Source organism: Barbus barbus (assembly GCF_936440315.1).
Source record: "Barbus barbus genome assembly, chromosome: 18".
In the NCBI taxonomy this organism is placed as follows: Eukaryota; Metazoa; Chordata; class Actinopteri; order Cypriniformes; family Cyprinidae; genus Barbus; species Barbus barbus.
In genome coordinates this window covers 12097032-12116962 of record NC_136746.1, presented here as the reverse complement: position 1 = coordinate 12116962, position 19931 = coordinate 12097032, and the positions used below count along the sequence as shown (strand labels likewise).

At 36.8% G+C, this 19931-nt stretch overlaps 2 protein-coding genes across 2 annotated transcripts; both read right to left on the bottom strand.

Annotated features, from left to right (window-relative positions):
- Positions 1-10914: 10914 nt before the first annotated feature.
- Positions 10915-19125, bottom strand: LOC306883884 (alcohol dehydrogenase 1-like). The gene is made up of 10 exons (XM_079439386.1): positions 19071-19125; positions 16336-16474; positions 15424-15525; positions 15193-15334; positions 14888-14975; positions 13488-13707; positions 12277-12537; positions 11722-11854; positions 11483-11621; positions 10915-11391 (listed from the first exon to the last, which is right to left on the bottom strand). The coding sequence occupies exons 2-10, from the start codon at positions 16351-16353 to the stop codon at positions 11361-11363; spliced, it is 1134 nt and encodes a 377-aa protein (XP_079295512.1). The 5' UTR covers positions 16354-16474; positions 19071-19125; the 3' UTR covers positions 10915-11360.
- fam241a (family with sequence similarity 241 member A) lies at positions 16793-19113 on the bottom strand. The gene is made up of 2 exons (XM_079439387.1): positions 18904-19113; positions 16793-18362 (listed from the first exon to the last, which is right to left on the bottom strand). Exons 1-2 carry the CDS (start codon positions 19030-19032, stop codon positions 18087-18089), a joined length of 405 nt encoding a protein of 134 aa, XP_079295513.1. The 5' UTR covers positions 19033-19113; the 3' UTR covers positions 16793-18086.
- Positions 19126-19931: the final 806 nt, after the last annotated feature.

The following is a 19931-nucleotide window of genomic DNA, read 5'->3' as shown; positions in this document are numbered from 1 at the left end:
GGATGCATCGAATGCTGTAAGATGGGGGGGAAAAAGTTAGAACTTTTTCTTATAGGATTAACCAGAGAATTTTTTTATTTACCATTGTCCAGTTTTCATGAGGCTGACTGCATCATTGATCTGCTCCAGATCCATTTTGTGGGTTATGAACTCGTCAAGCATTATTTTGCCTGTCATGTAGTCATTAACCAATTTTGAAAGAGAGTCCTTGATCTTAAAACCTTTTTCATGTAAACAAAAACGAATACATGCACAGACATGTACTTCCAAAACCACAGAAAGCGTTAACTGACAGCTGGTTTACCTCCAAATAGGGTTCCCTTCCAGGTTTTCCCAGATATGAGTTGAATTGACTTTGCTGAAAAGTCTACATCAGTATAGCCAACCAAAACACTCGCACCCTGACCTTTAATACACGACTCCAATGCAGCTCTCTGAGGTCAAAAAACATTAAACTCACACATAGAAGGATTGCAAGTACTAAAAGCTTTTAAGTAAATACATACACTTTCTACATTTGTGTCAGTTGAGGCTTACCGATACTTCAGTGCTGCCCACACACTCTGAGAAATCCACTCCTTCATTGGTCATTTCTGTCAGTACGTCAGAGATGGGTTCATTATATGCCTTTTGGATTCAGAAAATCAGTGGCACCAAAGACCTTTGCCTTCTCAAATTTAAGATTTGACTGCAGCCAGACCTACTGCACCCAGTCCAAACACTGCACACACTGAGCCTGGTGTGACCTTCACACGAACACAATCAATAGTGTAAAGCACCGTAATATTCAGCTTACTGTTCAAGCCACAACGATTTGAACTTAAGTTGTAAAGTAAAGTGTAAACACACTATTAAAAATGTATTAATTTCCTTCAATAAGTGACATCTGCACTTTTTGTCTTATTTTTTTCTCCATGAAAATTATGGTTGCAACATATGCTCTGCAATAATTTGAAATGAGTTTGTCGAAATATCAAGAGCTTGAATTGTGCAATTACCAGAAGGTTTTGAAAATCTTGTTTAGTACCCACACAGTATTGGTTATTGTTGACAAAATTGTTAATTGATTTTATTCACAATAGAACTGGTGTGTTTAAAATACAGATAATTATTTCATTTTTATACTGCATTTATTTTTCATATCTGCCTGTGTTTTAAATGCCTAATTTTAGATATGCTCATATTCCACTGACGTATTGCATTGCACGTCTTTTTCCTTCGTCTGACATATAAAGGTACACCTTGTTATGTTCCATTTATGTTGGACAGGATGTTGGAAACTCATTCTTTATGCATAATGTTTTTATATGCACGTAGTGTTCGATTTGTATCCATCTCTTGATAGAGCATATACGAATATTCTGGGCCTAGCGATATGTGAAGATTTGCAGAGCTTGCTGTTTCTGCTCCAAGGGTGTAAAAACCACAACAACCTCCTCTGACAAGTCAAGTTGACCTTATGACATTATCTAAGTAAGGGGGAGGGAAAGGAAAATAGTCGTTAAATAATTTTAACATTTTGCTGATCAGACAAGACCATTCTTGATCAGACGAGAATATTCCATGAAGACATAGGTAGGCTATCTAAGCCTATATAATACTCCTTCAAATTGGCATCTTTCTCTTTGCATGCTCTGAAGATCCTCATCTCTCAGCTCTTGAATATTACTCTAGTCAGATCAGATTACTCTGATTGTTAGACTAGAGCCCTGCACGTGCCTCAAATTTAGGCCCTAACCCGGCCCTGGCCCGAGACGCTCAGGCCCCAGCCCGTCCGACAGCTTATCAAAATTACCGGCCCGAGCCCGTCTTTTTTCCCCTTCTCCTAAAACAGTTTATACTACTGTTTCGGCTATTAAAATAGTTCAGTTTTGTGTATAATGGCAAAATTATTATATTTCGTTTTGTTTTTTTAAGTTAATTTAGAAAAACGTTTGGAGCATTTTTGTTCGTTAAATAGCCTATAAGTTTTTGTTTTTTTAAAGTACTGACCAAGCGGCCAGCAGCATGAGCTGATCATAGCCTATGTTTGATCAATTTAGCCTTCTCGTATCATCACGACTTGCCCAAAATAAAATCTATAGATATAGCTAGCTACTAAAACAGTTCAAGTATATAACAATGTTTAAATGTTAAACCTACGCTATAATAATAATGTGCGCTATATGTAAGTTTGTGCGGAGAGTGGAAGCTAAATCGTGCTCTGCAGGACATGGAGACCAGCAAACACTTGCATTGTTTTCAGGGGAAACAAATTAAAATAGCCTACGCCGTCTTTTTTTTTTTTTTTTGATAAGAGTAGGCCTAATACATCATTCGAACCTGTAAAGGCTCTACTTGTATTTGTGCGCACTCACAATACCAACAAAAGGTAGTTCTTTTATAAAACAAAGAAAACAAACATGATGTGCTTTCTGCCGTCTTTAACAGGAGCGCTTCACAAAAATGAAGCGAAGCTGAACGAATACATGCCTCACAGACATGATAAATATATCTATAGAAAGCTTTAAATTATCACTTATCACTTTTTTTATTTCGTTATTATTATAACGAAATAAAAAAAATCGAAAACAAAAACTCTTTTATTCTAATCTTAATCAATAAAGATGCAAATCTCTCTAAAGGCGCGTCTAATGAGGAGACGGCGAGTCATGATCAGCAACTTCATCCTTGCCACACAGACTCAGAAAACATTAGTTTATTAGTAAATAATTCAAATATCTCCTTACTGCTTCCCACAGACACATTCATGGTTATGTTTGCTGGGGTTTTTCAGCAAGCTTTAGCCTATTGCGTGCATTTGAACACAGAACTATTCACCTGCTGCTACTGCAGAAAACTAAACACCATCGAGCTGCTCTCAGTAGCGGCAGCACGGTCTCCTGTTGTCTCCACCAGCGCGGCAATTTTTTCATCGCTAATCGATAGATGTCTACAATATAAAAATAAAGAGAAACCCAAAACAGGCCCGATGCCCAGCCCACGTCTGAACTATGACGTGGAAATTGGCCCGAAGCCCATAGAGGCATAAAAAAGTCGGGGCCCGTCGGGCCCGGGCCGAAATGCAGGGCTCTATGTTAGACATTTATCTTAGTGTTAGCAGAATCAGTTCATCTTATATATTGTATATAAATTGTATATAATATATACATTTTTTTATCTCTTTAATTTTCATATTTTAACATTTAATCATCTGTAATCAGTATCCTTATGATAATTGATTTTTTAATAAACTACACTTCTACGGAAAGACTTTGTCTGCCTTGATCTCTTCTCAGTGCATCAAGAACATAACATAAATGTTTAAACTGTGAAATTTTACAATTTTATGCACAAAATGAGCTCATTTCAAATTTAATGCCTGCTACAGGTCTCAAAATAGTTACCATAGTGTAGCATCTCCTCTTCTTTTCAAAACAGTTTGAAGACGTCTGGGCATCAAGGTTATGAGTTTCTGGAGTTTTGGTGTTGGAATTTGGTCCCATTCTTGCCTGATACAGGTTTCCAGCGGCTGAAGAGTTTGTGGTCGCCTTTGACGATTTTTTTTTTTTCGTTTAATGATGCGCCAAATGTTCTCTATAGGTGAAAGATCTGGACTGCAGGCAGGCCAATTCAGCACCCGGACTACTTCGAAGCCATGCTGTTGCAATAGCTGCAGTATGTAGTTTTGCATTGTCCTGCTGAAATACACAAGGCCTTCCCTGAAAAAGATGTCGTCTGGAGGGGAGCATATGTTGCTCTAAAACCTTTATATACCTTTCAGCATAGTGCCTTCCAAAACACGCAAGCTGCCCATACTTTATGCACTTATGCACCCCCATACCATCAGAGATGCTGGCTCTTGAACTGAACGCGGATAACATGCTGGAAGGTCTCCCTCCTCTTTAGCCCGGAGGACACAGCACCCGTGATTTCCAACAAGAATGTCACATTTGGACTTGTCTGACCATAGAACACTTTCCACTTTGAAACAGTCCATTTTAAATGAGCCTTGGCCCACAGGGCACGACGGCGCTTCTGGACCATGTTCACATATGGGTTCCTTTTTGCATGATAGAGATTTAGTTGGCATCTGCAGATGGTATGGCAGATTGTGTTTATCGACAGTGGTTTCTGGAAGTATTCCTGGGCCCATTTAGTAATGTCAATGACAGAATCATGCCGATGAGTGATGCAGTGTCATCTGAGGGCCGAAGATCACGGGCATCCAACAAACGTCCTCGGCATTTTCCCTTACGCACAGAGATTTCTCCAGTTTCTCTGATTCTTTTGATGATGTTATGCACTGTAGATGATGAGATTTGCAAAGCCTTTGCAATCTAATGTTGAGGAACTTTGTTTTTAAAGTATTCCACAATCTTTTTACGCACTCTTTCACATATTGGAGAGCCTCTGCCCATCTTTACTTCTGAGAGACTCTCTAAGACATCCCTTTTATAGCTAATCATGTTACAGACCTGATGTCAATTAACTTAATTAGCTGCTAAATGTTCTCCCAGCTGAATCTCATTTCTGAATTTCAGCCCTTTGTTGCCCCCGTGCCAACTATTTTGAGACCTGTAGCAGGCATCAAATTTGAAATGAGCTCATTTAGTGGATAAAAGTGTAAAATTTCTGTTTAAACATTTGTTATGTTCTCTGTTCTATTGTGAATAAAATATTGACTCATGTGAGTTGAAAGTCTTTTAGTTTGCATTTTATTCAAATTTAAAAAGCGTCCCAACATTTCCGGAATTCGGGTTGTAGAAGCAGTAGGTTAAAACTTTTTTTACATATTTCTCATTTAATTTACAGCTTTTTGCATACTACTTACTTAATTTTAGTTTAATTACTATTTAGTTTGCATTACTATTTACTAGTATTTAGGAAGTAGTCATAAATACTACTCATAAATACTTAGGTGTGGTCTGTGAGTCTTTGAATCATTTCACAGATCTGAATCATTGATTCATTAACACATCCTAATGTGTGTCTCTCAGAGAATTGTTTGGAACTGTTTTCGTTGACAGAGCAAAAATATACAAAGTAAGTGTCCAAATGCTTCTTGAGCATCTATACACACCCCAGCTGTGTTGACAGCAGCTCCATAACCAGTAGAGATGCCGCAGCCGAGCAGACACACGAGCTCGAGTGGGGCATCATCATGAATCTTGACCACATAAATCTGGTTGATGACGATGTATTCAGAGAAGGTGTTTGTGAACTGCAGGATGGGCTGACCACGGTAAGTGAAACGTGTTGTGGGATACGACATCAAATCGAGGTGATAATTTATCATGAGCAAAAACAAACAAAAAAAACTATTAGGTTTCAAAAACAGAAGGATGAATGAAATATGTGAAAAGTTGTATTTGTATTTCTCACCAGTTGCGGTCACACAAATTTGTTTTTGGATTCTTGCAGAACCTGCATTCTCCACACTGAGTGACCGAGACTGGAATGACCTTATCACTTGTTCACCACAATACACAGATATATTTTTTGTTGTTGATGATGTTTTTTTTTGTTGTTTTTAAGACATACATTTCATTAATAGGGTATTTAAAAAAAAAAAAAACTTTGTCATCATTTACTTATCCTTATGTTGTTCCAAACCAAAGGCTTATGATATATATATATCATAAGCCTTTGGTTTGGAACAACATAAGGATAAGTAAATGATGTATATATGTATATATATATGTATGTATATATATATATATATATATATATATATATATATATATATATATACATATACATATACATATACAGTCCCCTCCATAAGTATTGGAGCAGTAAAGACAAAATTGCTCTGTTGGCCTGGTGCAATATGAAGCATAATCTGGTGGCATTTTCTTGAATATTGGTAGGCAAGATGGTTTTGTACCCTTCCAAATTCATTCTGCTACTGTCATCATACATTAAGTCATCAGTAAAGTTGAGAGGGCCTGTTCCAGAGGCAGATGCATGCCCATGCCATGACACCACCTCCACCATGCTTTACAGATGAGGCTGTATGCTTGGGATCATTTGCAGTTCCCTTTTTTTCTCCACATTTTTGCTTTCCCATCACTTAGATAAAGGTTCATCTTTGTCTCATCGGTCCATAAACACAGTTCCAAAACTCTTCTGGCTCACCTTTGTGCTTTTTTGCAAACTCTAATCTTGCCTTTCTATTTTTGGTGCTGGTCAGAGGTTTGCATCTTGCTGTGTAGCATCTGTAATTCTGTGTCAAAGTCTCCTGAGGACAGTAGATTGTCAGAGCATCAGCCCAGCTTTCTGGAAGTTGTTGGTGATTTTACAGACACGTCTTTTAGGGTTCATTTTCACAGCTTTTATGATTTGTCTGTCATCAACTACTGTTGTTTTCTCAGCCGATCAGGTAGTTGTTGGTTGCTGGTGTCGCTGGTGGTTTCCAAACTCTTGATTTCTCCATGCCCTTTGTTTTTGCTAGAGCTCTAATTGACTTCCTCTTCTCTTTTAGCATCCAAATTGCTTGCTTTTCTCTCAAAGTCAGCTCCCTCGTCTTCATCCTGGTTTGTGTGTGTCATCATCGAATGCAGGATTCAGAATACAGAAGTAATGGATATAACTGATACGACACATTCCCTGCTTTTAATATCTGAAGAATTAATGCAACAGGACACAGCTGATCACTTAGAAAGTCCTGTGAGGCAACTGTTCCAATACTTATGCTCACATCAGATAGAGGGATGAAACTCTAGAAGTGCTGATCTTCTTAGCTGGTAAAACATCTATGTGTTGAATCACCCAATAATTAAATGTGACTTTCTGTAGTTTTGTCTCATATTCATCTTTTAATCATATTTGTAAATGTCTTGACTCCACAGCCAACAGAGCAATTTTGTCTTTACTGTTCCAATACTTTTGGAGGGCACTGTATGTATATATATATATTCACACAGTGTTGTTTTTTTGTACTAAATCTGAAAAATTGAATTAAAGCTGAAATAAATTAAAATATACATACAGTATTAGTTAAAAAACATAAATTGGAAATAAATTAAAATATTGTTGGGGCAACTAACTGAAATAAGTACTAAAATTACTAAAACTAGAACTGAATCAAAGCTAAATAAAAATATAAAAACAACAAACAAACTAATAAAATGTAAAATTAAAAAGCTTAAAATATAAAAAATAGCTAATTCAAAATGTTAATTATATAAAAAAAAATCGAACACACAGCTGATACAAATTCTTTATCATTTTGTAGAATTAGAGCCAATTTTGCAAATTTACTTGCAGAATTTACATCTTAATCAGACCTACGTGAATTGATGATACATGACATTCCAACTCTATATCCAACCTTCCTAGATACCAACTTCCCATAGACTCTAATGCATTTAACCATTGCACACCTCATGTCAAATTACTGTATAACTGATATCTTCTCAATTTAAATATTTGTTTAATTGAGAACACTATCCCCCGGTTTCACAGATGAGGCTTAAGCTAGTCCCAGACTAAAATGCATGTTTGAGCTGTCTCAACTGAAAATATCTTGCTCTGACATATCTTAAAATATGTCAGTGTCATTGTTTTGTGTCAAGATGCACACCTTAATTTTTCTTCTAAGGCATTTTTGCAAAAGTTGCTTGAATATCTTAATTTAACTAAGGCCTAGTCCTGGCTTAAGCTAAGCCCCGTTTGTGAAACCGTGCCTATAACAAATTTAGCTAAACTTTTAAACACAATTCAAATCCATGGAGATGTGAATGAATTTTGTAGTGTGTGAGCCAAGACATTCAGACCAATTATTGATGTCTTATGCAAGCCATCGACTCTGGTGAGAATTAAAGCACATGCAAGCACAAACTAAAAAATTCAATAGACCACATGTGATGTGAATTTGACATTATACTTTGGCTGGATGATGTACACAGTGTACAATGATGGCTGTCAACTCTCAAGCATTCAGGGTGAAACTCACGAAATTGACCCTGTTCTCATGCTCACACGTCCATTTTTTCACATGTTAAGCACTCTCAGTTTAAGCACATTTGGCAACTTCCTCAGAGCCCATTTGTGTTTACTCTCTAGAGCATGTCAAAAGTTTCTATTTACAACGTGATTCGTGGCATTGAGCAATGTAGCCAATCACAGACATAGATGTTGACTTCTTGCACACCTCTGATTGGCCATTGTGTCCGTCACATTGTAACAAAGAAAGTATAGACATGTAAATAAAAGATTAATTGTGCAGCTTAGAGATGATTATAACAAAACTTTGTGAGATTGCGATGAACTTAATAAAGTGACAGTTTTTGTTATAAAGGAAGCATTATTTGCACAGTCTCTAGGCTACATATAATCAATTCAGAAACTGAATAAAAGCTTGTTGTTTTTGCTGCTAAGAGGACCAACGAACATACCCTAAATGCAGCAAAGTTTAGGGAGTGACATAAATCCCTCATATCTCAAATAAATGCCTGATTCATTTTCAAAATTGCAATGATTGACATACTATAGTAATGAATGGGAAATAGGGGAGAGCGGATTGATTTGAGCTTGTGGGGGAAGTTGAGCCACCCCTTGTTTCTTGGCAACCTTGACCAAAATTGGTCATGTGACCACAAATATATAAAGAGTTATCCATTTTACTCACCCTGTGATGGAGAGAGGCCCATGGTATAATTGGTAACTACATTTAAGTTGTGTCTGAACAATTAAAGACAAATCTGAAAAAATATCACATACACGTTTGTGCTTTAGGAAGTTATAATATCAGGCTGTCAGCAAAATGTAAACTGCGGGATGATGCAAGTTTTTTAAGTGGTAGGAGCAGAGGGTAGGAGGGGGTAATTTGTGCCAAAAGTCCTGGGGTAAGTTGAGCCAGTGGCTCACCTCTTCTTATGATCATAAAGTATTTTACTGTAATTCTACATTACATTTCATTAATGTTAGGTCAAACATTTTTGATTGTTCATTGTCATGAACTGAAAATTTTTAATAGGCATTGTTTTTGAAAATTGGCCATAGAAGGTTTGGATGAATGACCAGTCCATCACAAGGCTCATTTTAGATCAAAAGTGACTAAAGGATGCACCACATCCTAAAATGTATTTACATATTTAAGTTTGACTCATTATTGTTATGTGCTTGCTTTAAGCACGCTGTAGGCTAAGTAAAAACTGGCTCTACTCACCCTGCTCTCCCCTATAATTTGTCTAAACAGATGTGCACTGAGCAATGCATATACAGGCTATAGATTAATAGAAAATGATTTTTTTCCATATCAGTTATTTGCAATAATTATTAGAATTTATTTGTAAAAAGTTATGACTTTCAAATCTCGTAATTCTCTCTCTGTGCATTGCTATTTTTGCTGTGGTGAAAGAACGGCACCACTGCAATTTTATGATAAAAACACAGTCCTAGTTATCATGACTTTAAATAGGCTACTAGGTATGTCTAGATGTCAGACAAAACTCTGCTAACAAGTCCAAGTTGAACTCAAAACATGGCAGCTCTGGTGTACAGTATGTCTGATGTGATGCACACTAATGATCTTTAGAGGGCAGGCTTACACAGAGGGCTGTGTGCAGTGATTTGAAGAAGCTTGCTTCTGTCTTGTGTCTAGTGAAGCCTGGTATCCGCTGTCGTGAGCTGGGAAACATCATCCAGAAACACGCGCAGGCTAACGGTTTCTCTGTGGTACGGAGCTACTGTGGCCACGGCATTCACAAACTGTTCCACACGGCACCAAACGTGCCGCACTATGCCAGTGAGTAACATCTTGTCAAAATGACACAGTCTGAATGATGCAAGCATTACACACTGTGATGTAATTGAAACTGCAGAGAGTGCAAACACCATTAAAGCTTGAACTGTCCTTATTTTATGTATTTTTACAGAGAATAAAGTAGTAATAGCAATGGCGGGTCTAGAAATGTAATTATTTTGTGAAAAAGAGGTGACATGAGGACTGTGAGGGTTGGCAACACCAAAACAAGTGTCTGTGATAGAGTTCTTGTGGATTTTTGGCCTGACATACATATTGATTTCCATGAATATGTGACCACAAGTAATCATCATACTGTTTAGAAATATCAAGCATGTCGGCTGTGTGAGGTCTGCTATGTGCTTTGAGATTTGGAGAGTTTGTACCAAACAAACACGGTACACTAAAACGAGCCAGGCATACAAACACATTGAAAGAGAGTTTGTATGCCTGGCTCATTGTAGTGTACCGTGTTTGTTTGGTACAAACTCTCCAAATCGTATCAAATCAAGATTGATATATGAAAGGTCTTCACAGCTAAAACAGTGTAACCTTGTAACGTTATTGAACATTGTACAAATGTTTTTCATGAACTTCTACCAGCCTTTATAAGGTTCAATTAAATCGATCTTGTTTGAGAGAGAATGGTCTGTGAACACCTAAGGGAAACATTAGGTTAAGTAGGCTACAAATGGTTTAATTATTTTCTGATCATTGCCACTTAAAGAGCACTGCGAAAGCCTTCAGTTGCAGACGTTGTCACTGGTGCTCTTTGTTGGTTTAATGCATCTCATGAAATAAATGTAATGTTTTTATTACAGTTTGCAAGCTGAATTAAAGCATATTTTCTCCTTTATTTTGGCCTATTGGGCCTATTTTTGCAGTCATCCAAGAGGTTCATCTGTACTGAATTATTTTTGCTGCTTTTCACACCATTTATCTTTTAGCCAGACAGAACTGGAGTACAAGATTCATACCTTTAGTTGTATCTGCATCTTTCAGAAATAGTTTCAGCATTTTAAACTGGCATTGAATATGTCTGCATTAGGGCTGAGCAATCTGTTTCCATCAGTTCATCTTAAACATTTTTTAGAAGAGTCTGGAAAAATGTTTCTGCAAGTTGAGACCGAATTGACCAGTCAAGACAGACAGATATAAAGAAAGCATTTGAGAAAGACATGATGTAAAGTATTTAGCGTGTTTATCAGTGTTTGGTTTCAAGCTGCAGGGTGCAGCTGGATATTTTCTGGTGCTTCCCAACATTCCCATGATGGTTATGTAAGCAAGACAAATGCTGGAGAGTCTGGCTCAGAGGAGAGAAATAAACTATGTTGACGGCATCATAAATTGGTTATACAAAACCACTTGAAATGATTTACATGCTTGTCTCTTTTTATTTGGCGCAGATAGCATTTTCTTGCAAAACTTTTCAGAAGCATTTTGCCTTGCAGATGAATAGAACCGTTTTGGAATGTTAAATATTAACGTTTACATGCACTTGTGAATCACTTAATAAAGCAGAGGGCTCCTTGAATGCACCCAGCTGTTACTCAAATACTGCAAAGACGGCGAAGTGAATAAGCTGAATATAACTGGCCTACAAACTGGTTGGGTGAAGAGGATTTGCTTCTCATTTGGATATATTCAGGATGCATCGAATGCTGTAAGATAGGAAACAAAAATTAGGACTTTATTTTTATTTTTTTTACAATATTAACCTCAAATACAGAAAGATGTGAGTGACAAATGTACCAGTCTCCAGTCTTCATGAGGTTGATGGCATCATTGACCTGCTCCAGACTCATTTTGTGGGTTATGAACTCGTCAAGCTTTATTTTGCCGGTCATGTAGTCATTAACCAGGTTTGGAACAGAGTCCTTGCTTTTAAAACCTTATATACATAACCAGAAATGAATGCACTGTATGCACAAGAATATACTCAAGTTCCTTCTCTGAAAGTCATAGAAAGCATTAACTGACAGCTTGATTACCTCCAAACAGAGATCCTTTCCAGGTTTTCCCAGATATGAGCTGAATTGGCTTTGCAGAGAATTCCTTCACATCAGTCCAGCCAACCAAAACACTCACACCCCAACCTTTAACACATGACTCCAGCGCAGACCTCTGAGGTCAAAGATGCGTTAATTCTCTCTCACACACACACACACACACATATGTTGGTTTTTGTGGTTTATGGGGACTCTCCATAGGCGTAATGGTTTTTATACTGAACAAGCTGTGTGTGCTATTGCCCTACACCAACCCTACACCTAAACTTAGCCCTCACAGGAGACTTTGTGCATTTTTAGATTTTCAAAAAACACCTTTTAGTATGTTTTTTAAACCTTTTGAATTACGGGGACATTGAGGCAGTGTCCTCATAAACCACCTTCATATTGTAATACCTCTGTCATACCCATGTCATTATACAAATTTGTGTCCTCATAAACCACATAAACATGCACACACAGATTTCAAGGACTAAAAGCTTATAAATGAGTTAGTAAATAAATGCACCTTTCACAAATGTGTCAGGCAGGTCTTACCATTACTTCAGTGTTGCCCACACACTCGAGTGAGAAATCCACTCCTCCATTGGTAAGTTCTGCCAGAACTTCAGAGATGGGTTTGTTAAATGCCTTCGGATTCAGAAAATCAGTGGCACCAAAGACCTTTGCCTTCTCAAACTTCTGCTCATTAATATCCACAGCAAAGATGCGGGAGGCTCCGGCGTTTTTACAGCCCATGACTGCAGCCAGACCTACTGCACCCAGTCCAAACACTGCACACACTGAGCCTGGTGTGACCTTCACACAAACACAATCAATTACTAGTGTAAAGCACCTTAACATTCACCTTTCAAGCCACAAAGCCATTTGGACATTTAGTCACACAAAAATGCATGTATTTCTTTGCATGATCATGCATGCACGCACGCACGCACACACAAACACACACACACCACACACACACACACACAAACAAAGAATCCAAATCCTTTTATATAACAGTATAAAAGTTTGTTCAAATCTAATTGGTAGAGCAATGTTCCAACTGTGCAACTGTTTTTTTTTCTTGTGAGGCTTAATCAATGTAATTCATGTAATTTCTTACTCTTGAATATAATGGTTGCTTTTCTGAAATGGAACAGCTTCAATAACATATGAGTGCAAAAACAAATGCGATCTACTGAGGCCACTGCCTTTGAAATGAGACTTTTATAATGGGAAATGAGAATCTTCTATAAATGAGCCATTGAATTATTCACTCAACCAAATTGTTTGAACACACTGATTCATTCTATAACACACTGGGGTTTGCGAGTGTCTGGGGGTTAGTGAGTTAATGATAAGCTAATAATTTATTAAATCATAACAATTAAAATAACAATGATTAAAATGATCAAAATAAAACACTTTACCTGCATGTCTTGTGACCATTAACTGACATCAGAGCACCGTGGATATTGGAATATGTTGATAAATTATTGGAATACGAACTTAAAGTCTAAAGTAAATCTTGTCTTAAAAATGTAAGTTCCTCAATATTAACTTCTTGTTTATTTATCGGTTGAATATCACAGCTGAGATTTAGCCTTTAATTTTGTCAAATCTTTTTCTTAAAGTGTCCTTGTGCTCTCTTTCTTTAAAATGAATGGCCCTTGATTCAACATTTTGTTATATGAAGTAAAAACATTAATTCAAGGGTGGCTTAAGTGTCCAGATACTTCTGGAGTGCACACAACATCTTTACACACCCCAGCTGTGTTGACAGCAGCTCCATAACCGGTAGAGATGCCGCAGCCGAGCAGACATACGCGCTCGAGTGGGGCATCATCATGAATCTTGACCACAGCAATCTGGTTGATGACAGTGTACTCAGAGAAGGTACTGGTGCCCATGAACTGCAGAATAGGCCGACCACGGCAGGTGAAACGTGTTGTAGGATCAGACATAATGTCATGATATTTACTTGACCTGCCAGAATAAAAAGATACATTCCCAAATGCAAGTGGATGAAATATGTGACCCTGGACCACAAAACCAGTCATAAGTTGTTGTTTTTTTAATGTACATCAAGCTGAATAATTAAGCTTTCCACTGAAGTAGGATAGGACAATATTTGGCCGAGACTAACAACATATTTCTGCCTCATCATTTGACCAAAATGCACATTGGATCACAGTTAGAAGTTATTACAAACACTCAATCGTGATTGATAGTGACATTCAAGTAGAAGCGTTGTATTAATCTCATTAATTGTCATGTTTGAAGCTAATTGTAATTTCTCTTTTACGATTTCCTATATACGATTATATTTCATTATGTATTTTATCAAATCACATACGTTTGTAAGAAACTGTTTAATTTTCCAAAAAGATTTTTAATTATAGTTATATATGTACCGCATGCTGATCAGAGGGATGGGTGGGATGTAATGCCAGAGTAAAAGTAAAGCCACAACTTACACAACAGTGTTCAGATCATCTTTTTTCCTGACAAAATCAATATAATGCGATATTTCTATCTGCTGAATGTATGCTTTTCCATATTCCAAGCTTGCCTGCTGCACTGAGGACATCACATGCATGTGCGAGTCATGAAAATTATGAAAATAAATCTAGGAATTATTTGATTGTTGGATTTTAAATCAGCAGGGTTGAGGCATCAAAAGTAACTGTTTTATGGATGGTAACTAATATTATTACTGAAATCTTATTAGTAATTATGTACACTACTAGTTACTGCAAAAGTAATATTATTACAGTAACTAAGTTACTAGTAACTAGTTACTGCCCAACACTGGCCAAGATACAACTATTAGGAAATCTGGAATCTGAGGGTGCAAAAAAAAAATCAAAATATTGAAAAAAATCGCCTTTAAAGTTGTCCATATAAAGTCCTTAACAATGCATATTACTAATCAAAAATGAAGTTTTGACATATTTACAGTAAGAAATTTACAAAATATCTCCATGGAACATGATCTTTACTTAAAATCCTAATGATTTTTGGCATTAAAGAAAAATCGATCCTTTTGACCTGTACAGTGTATTGTTGGCTATTAGTACAAATACACCCATGCTACTTAAGATTGGTTTTGTGGTCCGGGGTCACATATAATGTGAAAAGTTGTTCCGTTGTTTGTATTTCTTACCAGTTGCGGTCACACAGGTTTGTTTTTGGACACTTGCAGAACCTGCATTCTCCACACTGAGAGAGGAAGAGTGGAATGACCTTATCACCTGTTCACCAGAATACATAGACTTATTTTTTAAGTAGTGTTTCATTCATGAACAAATCAGTTAGGTAACCAGATAACAAGGTTCATGAAAAGATTCAATTCAGAAGACATGAGGGTGAGAAATTGATGATGTAATTTTTATTTTTGAGTGAACTATCCCTTTCAATAAGAAATAAAGACTTGGAGATGTGTATGAATATGTAGTTTTATTTTGTGACCTGGTTTGAAATCAGTGACTCCAGGTCCCACACTCTCCACCACACCAGCGCCCTCATGTCCCAGGACAGTGGGAAAACCCCGCTTGTCCTTGCCTTCAAACAGGTGGTAAAGGTCGGTGTGACAAACACCTGTAGCTACAACCTTGAAAACAGGAGAAAAACACGTTAACCAATAATAATGATTAACAATATCAATGCGATTTGACAACTTTCATGTGGGACATTTCCCACCTTAATTCGTATTTCTCCTTCCTGAGGTGGGGCGACTTCTATTTCCTCCATCATCAGGGGCACATTGGGCTCCCAGGCAACAGCAGCCCGACATTTAATCACCTTCAGCACACAGAAGAACTTGGTTCAGTATGTTTTATAGATATTTAATGGTTGACTACAGATGTTTATATAACTGCTGTGCTTGAAAGGTTGCACGATCTACGCTCTCTAACCATAGTTGGAGGTGGTCCAGCAGTTTGGATTAAGCCAATGGAAACATTAAACATCTGTTTTTAGAGCCACAAATAACTGTGATTTCACAATCAAAGGTAAATATTAACCCGATGAAATTGCCAGAGCACATTTTTTGTAGCTGTAGCTTAGTTTAATAGTTTCCATTTGGCAGTAAACTGGCAGAATGACCAATAAAAACAACAGAAAAAAAGGTTAAAAAAATCTTACAATTGTCACTTCATTTTTACATGACATGTAGACTTCTTTATGGTGTCTTTGTATATATTATGCAGCCTTTATATACACAGTAATTCTTTATATATTGCATTTTAATTAGAAATGCAGTAAGTCAGTTGTGCATTGCAATAATTACATATGTCACATTTGATACAAGACATTTATCTTGCATATTTTTCTTACGCACAAGTTTTTTTGGCTTATGGTTTTTTAAGCATAAGTTATACTGGACAGCTTAAAGCATTCATAACATTCTTATGAGAGTCTCATTTAAGTATTAGCATTATATTGCTCAGATAGAATCTTATTTTTAAGGTGTCTTTGCACTGTAAACTGTTCCTCATCAGTAGATAAATTGAAATAAGCTTAAATGTTTAAAGGGACTGGAGTCGTATTAAAAATGCATTAACTGCTCTGTATAGCACAAATGAAAAGAGACCAAAAGACAAGTTTACGAACCTTTCCTGCAGTGGCCATTTCCCAATGTAGTTGTATTGCTGAGATGAATGCAAAGAGAGACAGAGATTCTTTGGTGCTGGTTTTTATACGTGGATGAAGCAATCTCCCTCCTCTCTCTCTCGCCTCTCCCTTTCTTTTACTGAAATAAGACCGCAACTTATTAATATAGTAAATATATATTAAGATTATTAAGGATTTCGTATTTTAAGCATTTATGTCTTCTTCACATTTTACTTTGGGTCAAACAGGACATACATTCAGAGATACTGCATATGATTTAGAAGTACTAAATGTACTTAGACAATATTGGCCAGGGCTGCATTTCCTGAAAGCATTTTTTTAATGTAGATCATAATAGATATGATTATGATCTATAGGCTTACAGTGCTTTTGGGAAACACAACCCAGATGAATTTGATGTAATTCTGTGGCAATAAATAAACTGTATAACAAAAAATTATTTAAAACAATGACTGTTTTTATTTTGATTACTCAGATTTAAAGTTCAATTACATTGCAGAGTGCTTTAAAATATAAATTCTTTCAAAATAAATTAACCAATCAAAGTCCTAACAACCCACCACCACCCAAAAATACAGCATTGTGGCATACAGAAAATGATATGTTGGTTGAAATGAAATTATGGCACAGAAGATGCTAATTAACATTGAAAAGAAACAGAAACGCAAAGTTTTGTCATTGTATCTGCAAATATGAATTGAAGTATTACATACCAAATAAAGCTTTTAAATCAGCACCAAAAATAATCATAATCAAACATGATTTGCATGAATATGAAGTGATGTCATCTTGCAAAAATATTCACAGTTACATAAAGAGCAGCTTAATCTTGCTTAAAAAAGTTAGAATTCGTTCAATAATTTTCAAATATAATCATTCATAAAGAAAATGCTTAAGTGCAATAAAAACAGACCTTTTCCTGAATATGGGTCATACAACACATTCTACTGTAGCAAAATTTGCATACTAAATATTTCCCTGTTATGAAATAATCCTTTGATTTCATTGATACTGATATTGCAACATGAATCTTTGAAAAGAACAGACAACATGAGCAGATTACAGTAAAATCAACATAATAAAAATACCAAATAGGAATTTACAGCACATAATATAGGTCTTTTATCATAAAAGGTTTGATTTTAATAGTTCAGACTGAGCATTTTATTTAATTCATACTTGCAATCCCAGCAGCCCCAAAACATTCACATGCAGTAGTATTACAATGATTATTATTCCCTGGTGTATTTCCCAAGACGTGTTTAGGGGAAAATGAGGAAGGTTGCCCTCTTGTGCAATTGTGTGGAGAATGCAAGACTGACACCTGGGCGAATAAGAGTAATACATTCAACAACTGTAATGACCGTATAACTGATATGTACAGCTGTCTTTAGTCAGCATATGAATATGCACCCATTTTGTCAATGCAAATATTGAAGGGAAGCATGCTTTTCACAAGTACCTTTCGCAGCTAACACAGTTCACATAGACCAGAGGAATCATTTCAGTAGTTAAAGTAAATCCTCTGATTATCTTCATTAACTCACCCTCTTAACGTACCCACATAAAAAGAAGGCAAATAACACAGACCCAAATATAAGGATCGGGTAAAACTTTCAAATGACATTCACGAAGCTCATCTTTTATAGAAAGGAGTCTCTCCTCTCTTTCACTGGCACTGGCTATGGGTGGCAAATGAACCTTCAAGTGTCTGTCTATCTTTACGTCTGTTATTTCTGGATATAAATGATAACAATGCATAGAGTTCCCACAAGACCAAGGGCTTGGATACCCAGGAACCAGAGCAGCGTCCAAAACACCAGCACAACCACGGGCTCCACGATCTTCTCTCCGAAGTAAAGCTGAGTAAAACCAATGCCCCTCAAACACTTATTGAGCTCCCCGAAAAGAGTGCCCAGCCTCTCGCAGTCGTCCACCAATGAAGCCTCTGGCTGTGGCTCTGCTACAGAGTGACTGTGTGGTCTTTCTCTTCCCCTGAGGTCAGTCTGAGAGCAAAGACAGTTTGACGAGATTACACAATGCTTTTTTTAAGTCACACAAATCAGAAAGAGGAAAATACTGTACAAGATGACACCACATGACAGTGGCATGAGTATCTGTGGGAGTGTGATTATATGTTTGCATATACTCATGCTAAATATAGGCAGGCAAAAAACAAAACAAAAGGTTGGTATACTTGGGTTTCATTATTTAGCTAAAGTAAGCTATAAAGAGATATTGTTGAGACATAACAGATTACACTGAATACCTTAAAGCTAATAAATGTGAAAACACAGCTATTTATAGAGCAGGCTGCTGTTTGATGTAGAAATAGTTTGATAAAGAAAGGGAGAGGAAGGGCAGAGTATGAAGTTAACGTTACAGATAAAACTAAACGAGTGCTTCGCCATTTCCGAGCAAAAAGTTAAAGAAATGACGCCAAATACACTCATGCAACTCTATTTGTTGTTTTGTTATATTGAATATTAAATCAAATAAATCCCAGCTAAATGTTGAGTAGAGCTGGATCAGATTTGGCAGTCTTACCTGCTCACTGTGTGCGGGTTTGACAGCAGCCTCGTGTTGGCAACAACATCCGCTTCGTTCTCGCGTCCCGTTTAAGGCATCACGATTACGTGCCTCCGTATCATTTACGATCCGATTAGTTCTTGACATCGTTTATTTTTGGGAAACGCAAAATGATTACTTCTGACCTGAGATACGGCCGAAGGGCTGGGAACCAGATGGCTGCTGGCGTTACTTCCGGTCTTGACTGTCAACAGAAGGGCCATCTTGACGTCATGAGTCACAGTGCGGGCAAAATAAAAGATTTATCATCCAAAATAGTGGGAATAATTGCAATATGTTTATTATAACCTTCATAATTGGAAAACATGACTGAATTTAACAGAATTAACGATTACGTAGGATTGATAAAAGCAGCCATAAACAAAAACATTTTCTTTATTTTTGCGAGGTTTAATTTTCTAGCCTATTTCATAGTATAATTATTAATTTATAAATATGCACTGGAAATGTATACAGTTATTGAAAGGCAAGGCTGTGTGTCAAAACCTAATGAGCCACCAACTCAGAAAACATTTGGGGGCATGGTACTATCCAAGTTAAATCACAGGGGACCTATCTCGGTGTGTCTATATGTAAGGATGATAAAGCCAGATGCAGGTTAAACTTTGACCCAGTTGTTGGAAAAGCTAAAAGGAAATTCAGTTCATGGTTACAGAGAGATTTATCATTAAGAGGCCGGACCCTCATTGCTAAAGCTGAGGGTATTTCAAGAGTGGCTTACCCCGCTCTTTCTTTAGGCTATACGTAGATAAACCTGTATGTGCAGACATCCATAGAATGTTATTTGACTTTCTGTGGAAACATAGAAGACATTATGTCAAGAAATCTGTTGTTATAAATAAATATGAATATGGTGGCTTAAATTTTTTAGATTTTGCTTCTTTAAATAATACCTTTAAGATAAATTGGTAGTATTTAACAAATCCTGATTCATTTTGGAATATTCTTCCTAATATTGTTTTCTCTAAGATGGGAGATCTTCCTTT